Source organism: Mus pahari, chromosome 5 (genome assembly GCF_900095145.1).
Source record: "Mus pahari chromosome 5, PAHARI_EIJ_v1.1, whole genome shotgun sequence".
Lineage (NCBI taxonomy): Eukaryota > Metazoa > Chordata > Mammalia > Rodentia > Muridae > Mus > Mus pahari.
In genome coordinates this window covers 34447371-34458259 of record NC_034594.1, presented here as the reverse complement: position 1 = coordinate 34458259, position 10889 = coordinate 34447371, and the positions used below count along the sequence as shown (strand labels likewise).

At 37.7% G+C, this 10889-nt stretch overlaps 1 protein-coding gene across 1 annotated transcript; it reads left to right on the top strand.

Annotated features, from left to right (window-relative positions):
* Positions 1-1268: 1268 nt before the first annotated feature.
* On the top strand, positions 1269-9745 carry Sf3b1 (splicing factor 3b subunit 1). The gene is made up of 4 exons (XM_029539301.1): positions 1269-1418; positions 5280-5552; positions 7690-7906; positions 8404-9745. Exons 1-4 carry the CDS (start codon positions 1318-1320, stop codon positions 8560-8562), a joined length of 750 nt encoding a protein of 249 aa, XP_029395161.1. The 5' UTR covers positions 1269-1317; the 3' UTR covers positions 8563-9745.
* Positions 9746-10889: the final 1144 nt, after the last annotated feature.

The window sequence follows — 10889 nt, the reverse complement described above, 5'->3', positions numbered from 1 at the left end:
TAGAAATTTACTTTATCCACTCTTCTATGGTAAGGTATTTTGACTAGTTGAGACTTTTTTATTAAATACTATGAGTTCAAAGAAGATGACTTGGTTTTTTTTTAAAAAAAAAGGCTATCTATCTTGTCTTTTACTTTTAAGTAAAAACACAAAGAACAATCTCAGGAGGTGTGGTCACTGTTTTTCAATGAATTATGAAGCAAACAAAAGGATTCCGAGGTTCAAAAATCTCATTGTATTTAAACTGTTGAAAGTAACTCCGTTAGGACTGCAAGGGTTAGAAAAGGCTGAGAGTTCATAATACCTGGCTGTTGGTAATCACTGTTCTCCCCACTTTGGGGAAAGGAATAAGTATTACACANTATAGAGCTTTGAACTGTTGGATTTACACAGAATCCCCTTTTAGCCCAGATGTACAGATAATGGCTTGCCAACAGTCTTTTAGCCACTTGTGGTTCTCTGGTTTGCCAGAGTTGTAAACCATATTGTTTATCTGACAAACGTGAGAAAAGCAGTGGAGAATCAGAGCTTCTAGTAATTCTAGTTAGATCAAGAGCCCCTGCTAGATGCCTCTTTTTCTCTCTTCATAGGTTAAACATCCAGATGTGCCCTGCATTTCAGAGAGACTGGGGGTCTGCTTTGCTTTTCAGTTATAGGGACCTGTACTGATTTGATCTGACCTAGCTTTGGCTTATATTGTTGTTTGACCACAACATAGGCTGTCCCCATATTTAATTGTCAGTGTACAAATAACATTTCAAAAGCAAATAAGATATTTTTGTTACTGAGTAACCCTCATTTTTNAAAATCACTTCACTGATTTTTTTTGATTTCTAAGTGTAACAAGAAGCTGTTAATAGTTTAAAAAAATTCTAATTAGAATCTGGGGCCTTTATCCATTACCCACAGGTAGCTTATAACTTCTTATTTTACTGTACTGTAAAAGGAAGAAAGAAAAGTTGCAGTTCAGGTTTTAATAGTTCCTTGATTTCTGTCAAATAGGTATGCACAAGATGACACCACCAATTAAAGATCTCCTGCCTAGACTCACCCCCATTTTAAAGAACAGACATCTGCTTGTGGACGTTGTACATCGTGGTGCGCACTAGGCTCCGCACCACGATGTACAACGTCCACAAGCAGTAAACTCTCCTTAGAGTAGTAGAACCCTTATTTGGCATTCATGGGCCCTGGGCTTCATCCCCAACACTACAAAAACAAAACAAAATCAAAATACATTAACAAAAATGTTAATTCATTTAATTGCACTTTTTTTTTTCATTTAGGGGAGCTGAATATGTATCTGCAAGAGAGTGGATGAGGATTTGCTTTGAGCTTTTAGAGCTCTTAAAAGCTCACAAAAAAGCTATTCGAAGAGCTACCGTCAATACATTTGGTTATATCGCAAAGGCTATTGGGTGAGTAGGTTATAATAAGCCCGTTGTGTTGGAAAGTACTTTCATGTAGACATATCTTTGGAGGCATAGTATAGTTAATCATTTGAAGAAAAAGCGTTTTATTTAACCACTGACCTTAATATTTTCTTAATTTTTTTTATTTAACTCAGAGACTTTAAAATTTCTCCTAGCAAAGTATTTTCAGAGTCACATTCAAGTTTTTGTTGGCCCCTTTTTAGAATATTGCCTTTTTTTTTTTTTTGAGATGGGTGTCTATTCATGTAATCTTGGCTGTCCTGGAACTTGGTATAACTAGGCTGGCCTCAGACTCACACATCTGCCTGTTTCTGCCTTCCCAGTGCTGAGATAAAAAACATATTAAGAACATGTACCATTATGCCTGGCTGGAATATTGCTTAAAATATTAAGGAATGAGTATTCCACACATTGTCAGATTGTGGGCCTTGGTTTTAATTGCTCTTAACAAAATGAAGCTTCTCTGGGGCTGGAAAATGACTCAGCAGGAAAGTGCCCTGGCCACTGTTGCAGAGGAGCCAGGTTTATCTCGGCCCCCACGGCTCACACAGCCTGACTATAAACTCCAGTGCGGAGGGATCTGATCCCCTGTGCAGACAGTGAACACATGCAGACAACACTCATACATACAAAAATAAGTGAAGGTTCTCAACTTCTGATAAGGTTGAGAACTGCACTGATTTATGGGTATAAAGATGAAAAATTTAGGGTGCAGTTTATCATGCCCATTAAACATAATAGTGGGCAATTACATTATACCCCTTATCCTCAGGATTTGGTGATCATTTTGGAAAAGTGGGCGTAAGATTGTAAAAGTCAGAAGTAGTAGGCATCTTCAGCAGAAGAACAGTGGTTGGACATGACATTGCAGTTGCACACATGAACTCACAAGGACTGCAAGGACAAGAGCAAGTCAGCCAAGCTAGCTGAGTGGATGGGAGAGGGATTCCTGAAGTCTCGCCCTACCTGGGTAGCTATTGGCAATTGGTGACTTCTCTAGGGATTCAGTTTTAAGAGATGTGACTCCTAGACTTCAGTAAACGTCTACACCCACGCACATACTAGTAGCACTATCTGGACTTAGTCAGTTTATTCTTTTCAAAGATTTATTTATGTCTGTTGAATGTTTTGCATGCATATATATGCATGTATGTACACCTGTGCATACCTGCTGGCATTGGTGGTCTGAAGGTGTTGGATGCCCTAGAACTGAAGGTATGGATAGTTGTGAGCCATCAAGTGAATGGTGGAGTCAAACCTGGGTCCTCTGGAAAAGCTGCTAGTGCTCTTCACCACTGAGCAGACTGTACAGCTTTAACTCGGTGGATGGATAGATTTATTTATTTATTTATTGGTGTTTTTGTTGTTGTTGTTTTTTGTTTTTTCTTTTTTCTTTTTGGTTTTTCGAGACAGGGTTTCTCTGTATAGCCCTGGCTGTCCTGGAACTCACTCTGTAGACTAGGCTGGCCTCAAACTCAGAAATCCACCTGCCTCTCTGCCTCTTGAGTGCTGGGATTAAAGGCGTGCGCCACCACTGCCCGACTCGGTGGATTTAATATTAAAAAAAAAAAAAGTTGGGGAGGACTGATGGAAGAAGGGAGGAACCAGAAGAAAGTATTAGATCTATTGGAATTTGGAATTAGAGATGGTTGGTAATTGTCATGTGGGCGCTGAAAATCACACCCAGGGCCTCTGGAAGACCTGCCCAGTGCTCTTATTCTCTGATCCATGCATCCAGCCCTTCTTTTTTTTTTTCTTAATTTTTTTTTCCTTATTGTTTTTCATGTTCATTTATGTATGTGAGGGTGTCAGAAGCCCCAGAACTGGGATTGTAACAGGTGCCGCACATTTGCCATGTGGGTACTGGGAATTGAACCCAGGTTATTATGTTAGTATAATATTTGTATATAATTCATATATATATATATATATATATATATATATATATATATATATATATTGGTTTTTCGAGACAGGGTTTCTCTGTATAGCTCTGGCTGTTCTGGAACTCACTCTGTAGACCAGGCTGGCCTCAAATTCAGAAATCTGCCTGCCTCTGCCTCCTATGTGCTGGGATTAAAGGTGTGCGCCACCACTGCCCAGTTTTGAATTCACTTTCCATGTTTTAAAAACTGCATTGTTCCAAGACTGATTCACATATTCATCTGCTTTATGAGTTCATTTGTGGCTATTTGCTTCTTCGTTAGAACTTAGCCGAGAAAACAGTTAATGGTAGAAAAATGAGACTATCAATGTGTGTTTTCCAGTGTTCTAATTAGCTTCAGCTGGAAGCTGGACACAGCCCAGAGTCACCTTAGGGAGACAAGGAAGTGCACAGATCAGATGGGCCTGTGACCATGTGTGTGAGACGTTGCCTTGATAATTGATTCATGTGCCTAGAACATGGTCTTGGGCTGTATAGGAAAGCAGGTTGAGCATGAGCCTACAAGTGAGCCAGTAAGCAACATGCCTGCCTACATGATTTGTGCTTCAATTTCTGTTTGGTTGTCTGCCCTGACTCCCCCCCCCCCCCCCCCCGTGATAGACTATATCCTGGATATAGAAGCTGAAATAGGGACTGAAGAGATGGTTTCAGTGGTTAAGAACACTGTCTCTGCTTTTAATAGAGGTTCTGAGTTCATCCTCAATAACCAAATGGTGATTCACAACCATCTGTAATGGGATCTGATGCCATGGCACACAGGTATACATGCAGATAGAGCACTTATTCATTATTTGAGTTTAAATAAGTCTTTTTAAAAAAAAAAAAAAAAAAAGAAGAAGCTGAAATAAACCCTTTCTTCCCCACATTTCTTCTGGCTAGAGTATTTTTATCACAGAAGTAGAGAGCAAACAGAACAACTAGGAAATAATTTCCAAAAACATACAAAAGTCTGATGAGTTAGGTAGCATTCCCTTCAGGATAGATAAACATCTCTTTTCATTTCTCAGGAATAGAATGTGTTTGTGTCTGTGGTGGTGTGATTTCCAAAAAAAATTCTGCAAATAGATACAGTGCAAAATTGATTAGCCCCATTGTCTCTGTTAGCAAAGGAGTATGTAAAAGCTGGGTGACCCTGCTTAAGAAAACCATGGGAGTGGGCTAATGGGGAGGATGAGGAACAGATTGTATATGTTAGTAGTCCGGACTTTTGGGACAGTCTTACATCTATAAGGCTGCCTGGCTCTTGAGGCCATTTAGATCAGTCAAATTTCTTTATATTTCAAACAATTTAAAGAGTAAAAAGAATCTACCTGAATTAACATTAAGATGAATCTATTTGTGTGAAGCTTTCCTCCGTTTTCCTGTTTTGTTTTTTTTTTTTCTTTTTCTTATTTTTCTTTATTTACATTCCGGTTGTTTCCCCCATAGTTCCCTGTCCCATTCCTCTTCCCCCTTGCCTCTAAGATGGTGTTCTCCTCCCATCCCCTAAATAGGCATCCCCCTTCCCCAGGGCCTCAAGTGTTTTGAGGATTAGGCCCATCTTCTCATTGAGGCTAGACCAGGCAGACCTCTGCTATATATGTGCCAGGTGGGGCCTCCGACCAGCTATAGTGTATGCTGTCTGGTTGGTGGCTCAGTTTCTTGTAGCTAGCTCCCAGGGGTCTGGGTTTGTTGAAACTGCTGGTCTTCCTATGGGGTTGCCCTCCCCTGAAGCTTTTTTTTAAACCTTTTTCTTTTTAGCCTTTTTTATTTTTGGAAGTTGTAATGACATCCTTTTAAAACCATAATCCTAGTGATGAGAAAGTAGTGTGTTTTATCCATTCCCTTGCGGTTTTTGTATTTTCTGAGAGCAGATTTCATAAGTATGATAACATGCTGATGTATTTCTTCTTTCTTTTTAGCCCTCACGATGTATTGGCTACACTTTTAAACAACCTCAAAGTTCAGGAAAGGCAGAACAGGGTTTGTACGACTGTAGCAATAGCCATTGTTGCTGAAACATGCTCCCCCTTCACAGTACTCCCTGCCTTAATGAATGAATACAGAGTTCCTGAACTTAATGTGCAAAATGGAGTGTTAAAATCACTCTCCTTCTTGTTTGAGTATATTGGTGAAATGGGGAAAGACTACATCTATGCTGTGACGCCTTTACTTGAGGATGCGTTAATGGACAGGTAAGTGACTAAAAGGAAATGCAGAAAAATAGTGGACAATTATGCGTCATTGTAGAGTTTACTAAGATAACTTTAAATGTTGTATTGTTAAAGAAGAAATATTACTGTGGATTATTCACATAAGTATAATTTCTTACCTGAATATTTGTTATAGTGGTGTACCCAGATTTTCTCTCCCAGGTCCCCTATTCTTGTTAATCTTTTCATATGCGTTAAGCTAAGTAGATTTTGAAATACAGTAACTGATTTACTATTTTATAAAACAATTAGGGAAAAAAGTGAACATGAATTAGTCAGTATGGTAGAGAAGCCAATAGTTTTGTTTTGAGACAGGGTCTCAGTCACCCAGGGTGGCTTTGAACTTACTGCATAGCTGAACATGACTTTATTTCTCATCCCTCTACCTCCAGAGTGTCGGGATTGTAGACATGTACCACTATGCCTGGTTTTATTTAGCACTGTGTGTAACTCCAGGGCTCCATATATACATGTTAAGCCAGTGTTCTACAAATGAGCTTTATTCTCAGCAGATCTGAGGTTTTTTTTTAATCTTAAGCTTATATTGAAGATGAAGATAGCTTGCCAGAGTCATAGTCTTTCCTCTGCAGCCCTCCAGTGTTCAGATGGTAGCTATTATTAGTTCAATACTACTTTCGAGGTGCCTGATAGTCCTACATTTTATTCTCTAGATTGAGGTCCAGAAATTAATTGTACCTAACAAGATTACAAAGGAAAGTGTAAGTAAGGTTCAAGTAGTTTAAGTGGCTGCTTAAGTTTTTAGCTGGTTTAGTGTACAGCAAGTGTTAACTAAACTAGCCACAATATAGTCTATAATCTCAACTACCACAGGAGCTGATGCAGGAGGATTGAAAATTTCCATGCCAACCTGTGTACCTGCCCTGTCTTACAACAACATTTTGAAAGTTAGGTGGGATGTTGTAGTTCACTGGTAAAGCACATTTCTGTCATGCATGAAGCCCATAGTATAGATTCAGTCCGTGGTCTAGCCCATCACTCAGTGACCTTCATAAAGGTCACTATAAACAGATTTAGTGATGTACTAGGAAGTACAGATGTAAGTCATGTAGTCAGATTAGTAATCACAGTCTGTACAAGGCTACCTTTCTGGGACCAAACAAAATAGCAGTGAATCATCTTGCTTCTCCCTTAGACTGCTTCTTAGTGAGGAATTCCAAAACATTACAGTTGCTGAAAGGTGGGGCTTGAGGTTAAAAGTTTTGTTCTGAATGGATGGAATTTTGTGAAAAGAAAACATGACTTGTCTCTTCATATACTGACTACAAATAAAACTGATAGTAGAATTGAAAATTTGGCAAAACTTTCTGTTATGGGAGCTGTTATTCATAAGAAAAAAAGGCTCTTGAATATTGTACTGCAAAATTATTTGAATTTCATATATTCAGTAAATATATCAAATTTATTTTTGGAAAATTTAGACTCCTGTCAAATCTTTTTGTAATTTTCATCTAAATTTAATGATCAGAGTAATTTTCTATTCATTCATTATTGTCATCTCAACTGTTTTAGAAAGGTTTTCAAGTTCATAATATTTTGAAGTTCATAATACTTGTTGCTTCTATATTTATTTTAAAATACTGTGCTTTAGAGATTGTTTTCAATTCTAAAGAAATTTTTAAAAAGTGTGCAAGTTGAGGTAGTAACTTGAAAATTACTAAAAAGAATACTTCAGTTGGGAAACTTATCGAAACTTTATCATTAAATAAGTTAGATAGCAAATTGTAGTGTTATAGTTCAGATTTTTTTCCTAATGCCTTTGAGAGGTTGTTAATATTTTGGCAGAAAGTATGAACACTATTTTGTTTGCATTCAGTGTGAATGGTAGATTGATATGTCCTGAATACAAATTCAGATGCTGCTAGAGATAAAAATTCTTATTTGTGCAGGTTAAAAAACCTAGTAGATTTTCCTCTAAATTGAATTTTTGAATGAAATACCAGTTTTGAGAACAAATTTAATTTTGTCTTGTGACTTAACTATCAAATATTTAAGGTTACAGAATTTTAAATGAGATTGACTCCTGAGAGAAATTAGTACCGAATGTGCAAGTGAATATAAAAATGAGACTAATTTAAAGAGACTTTCCCTTCCATTACAGGGACCTTGTTCACAGACAGACAGCTAGTGCAGTGGTGCAACACATGTCACTTGGTGTTTATGGATTTGGCTGTGAAGATTCTCTGAATCACTTACTGAACTACGTGTGGCCTAATGTGTTTGAGACATCTCCCCATGTAATCCAGGCAGTTATGGGAGCTCTGGAGGGCCTCAGGGTGGCTATTGGACCATGCAGAATGTTACAGTATTGCTTACAGGTAGGTTAAATGTGGGGTTTTGCTGGGTTTTTCTTTAATTCATTCATTCATTCATTCATTCATTCATTTACTTTTTTAATGCGGGGATTGCTCAAATTATTTAATATGTTGAAGTCAGCCCTTCCCTAGCTGCCATGTGGAAGACCGTTCTATATTGAGATACAGATTAGGTTAGATTTTTGTGTTTACCCACCACAATTTTGTTACTCAGTTTCCAGATTTTTTTCCTTCCCTCTTCAAAGTGAGTACTTGTTTGTTTTATTTTTTGAGATGGGGGCCTCACTCTGTAGCCTTGGCTGGCCTGGAACTTACTATGTAGACCAGGCCAGCACTGAAGTAGATCACTTGCTTCTGTTTCTGAGTGCTAGGATTAAAGGTTTGTGCCATCGTGCCAGCTAAAATATTTCTAATCATATTTATAGCTTATAGTGTATTAAAGTTTATTTATTTATTTTCCCCTAGAAAATAGAAGTAACTCTACCTTTTATTTATTCTAGGGTCTGTTTCACCCAGCTCGGAAAGTCAGAGATGTGTACTGGAAAATTTACAACTCTATCTACATTGGCTCCCAGGATGCTCTCATAGCACACTACCCACGAATCTACAATGATGAGAAGAACACCTATATTCGTTACGAACTTGACTATATCTTGTAACTTTGTGTCTAATACAGCTGTTTCACACCTTAAACCTGCTTCGATCTGATGATATAAACTTGTAAAACATTGCGATCAGTGTAGAGCTGGTCATAGTGGAGGGGTAGAAATCCAGTAGCATGATTTTTAAATAATTTTTGTTTTTTGATGTTAAACAGTAAATGCCAGTAGTGACCAAGGACAGTGCTTATACACACTATACTGGAGGGATATCATTTTTTTATTCATCTTTATGAAGATTTAGAATTCATTCCTTGTGTTTAAAGGGAATGTTTAATTGAGAAATAAACATTCGTGTACAAAATGCTAATTTGTGTGTGTTTTTTGAATATGACTTGTAAAATGCAAAACTTTGGTAAAGTACTGGTTTGTGTAGAATAAGTGGCTTAATTTCATCTTCTGTCATCTAGTTTATTATGGAACATAGCAGCACGCAAACTATATAGTGATGGCCTGTTTGTCAAAAGCCCATTGTTTTGTTAGTGATGAAAAGAGTAGCTTTGGGGTGCCCCTCCCCTCGGTGTAGCATAACCGTTCCAGCACCATAGAAAAGTAGCACTCTGGCTGAACTGTCTTGAGTATTATTTTGTACTCACATAGCACCTTTCACCTTGATTTCTCAAAATGCTTTATGAGCAGACATCAAGGATATATTTTATGCCTTGTCCAACTTTGGCCTGTGCTTATAAAGTGGAGAAGCTGTCTGTAACTCGGAATAGTGTACTTCCTGTTGGGAGTGAAGCTATCTAAGAAATGCTTGTGTAGTAGGACAGTCTGGGCTTTTGTGGTATGCCTCTAATGAGTTCATTTATAAGCAGCTATTGAACACCTGTTGAATGCTAGCCACTGTCTGTTGATGAAGGGGCTGTGAAGGTGCATATGATCTGTCCTGAGGTACCAGGATGCTGTGCAATGGAAGATGCAGACATGCCTAGATTTGTTTAGCTTGTATGTAGCAGTCAGATACTGTATTGGTTTAAGTGTGAGTATAAGCCCTTCAGTTCATGAAGACCAAGCATTAAGGGGCCATTTTAATGTTTGGGACAACTAATGAATCAGGTTTTTGGTTTTTTTTTTTNTTTTTTTTTTTTTTTTTTTTTTTTTTTTTTTTTTTTTTTTAACTTTATGCCCCAAATTTCTTGTTTTTAAAACTTTTCTAGCCATCACTGTTTTGTCTCCCTCTGTAGTTGTGTGGATTCTAAAAGGAAACAAATTCTGCCATCAGTGTGATTGGTATGTGACTCTACCACGCTCAGACTTCCAGGAGTGTTAGGCAGCTTGTTCTTCTGACTTAACAAGGAAGACTCTGGTGGAAGGTTAGCTGAGAGGCAGCTTCTGCATCCCTTGTGTGTGTCTGACTATCATTGTGTAGTAAACCATTTTCCTGTTCTTAGAAATTTTCTAGCCACACCTAAGCACTTTCAAATGTTTTGTATAGTTGATTTCAAATAACCCTTGGTAATTACAATCTTTAATTGAGTATATTTCTCAAAGTTAAAATTTGACTTTAAACCACTTGGGAACAATTTATTGTATTATTAATTATTAAGTTTGTTTAGCTCCTTGCTTTTTATTTATAAATTAAATTTTGCATTAGAACTACAGATCAAAGGAGACCGCTTACCCCTTAAGTGACATTTTCCTGATGGAGGTAATCTGAGAATGGATAAGGGGAAAAATGCTAAAGGCTGCAATCTCAAGATGAGGACCAAAATAGATGCTCAGAGATGTTTGGATTGTGAAATGCTCTTATTAAATAAGGATTTTGGGATAAACCCTTGTGAAAGATGCTATGTCAAGTTTTAACACTTCTCAAAGACCTTTTCTTCAGCACTTTGGTGTTTCTTAAGGTGAAACTTAGGCAGGAGGAATTCGTGTTCTTAAGGGGACAGAGGGGTGGGTTTTTCTCTGGACTTTGGTTTTTTTCCCTCTGGGCATTGCCCTCTGATGGAATTGATATTTCTTTGGCTGTTTGATTTTATTTTTTTTTATATTGTATTTTTAAAATTTGTTGTATGGTGCCCTGTGAGCATCAAGTTCCACCAGATAAATAAAACTTACCATACCTAATGTCTAAGTATACCAGTTCTTGATCTTAGTTGACTCTCTGTGGTATCATGCTGTGTTTGCTCTGTTGTGGTTTACCCATTTTGACTACATAGAGCTCTTTGGGTTGTTGGTCAAGCAAGTGAAACTAAATGTTAGGAAATGTTTTTTCTTCATGAAATAAGAAACTGAGGCGGGCATGAGCACAGGCCTGTAATCCCAGCACTTGGGCAGAAGCAGGAGGGGTTACAAGTTTTCCTGTTTAGAGCATATATAAGACC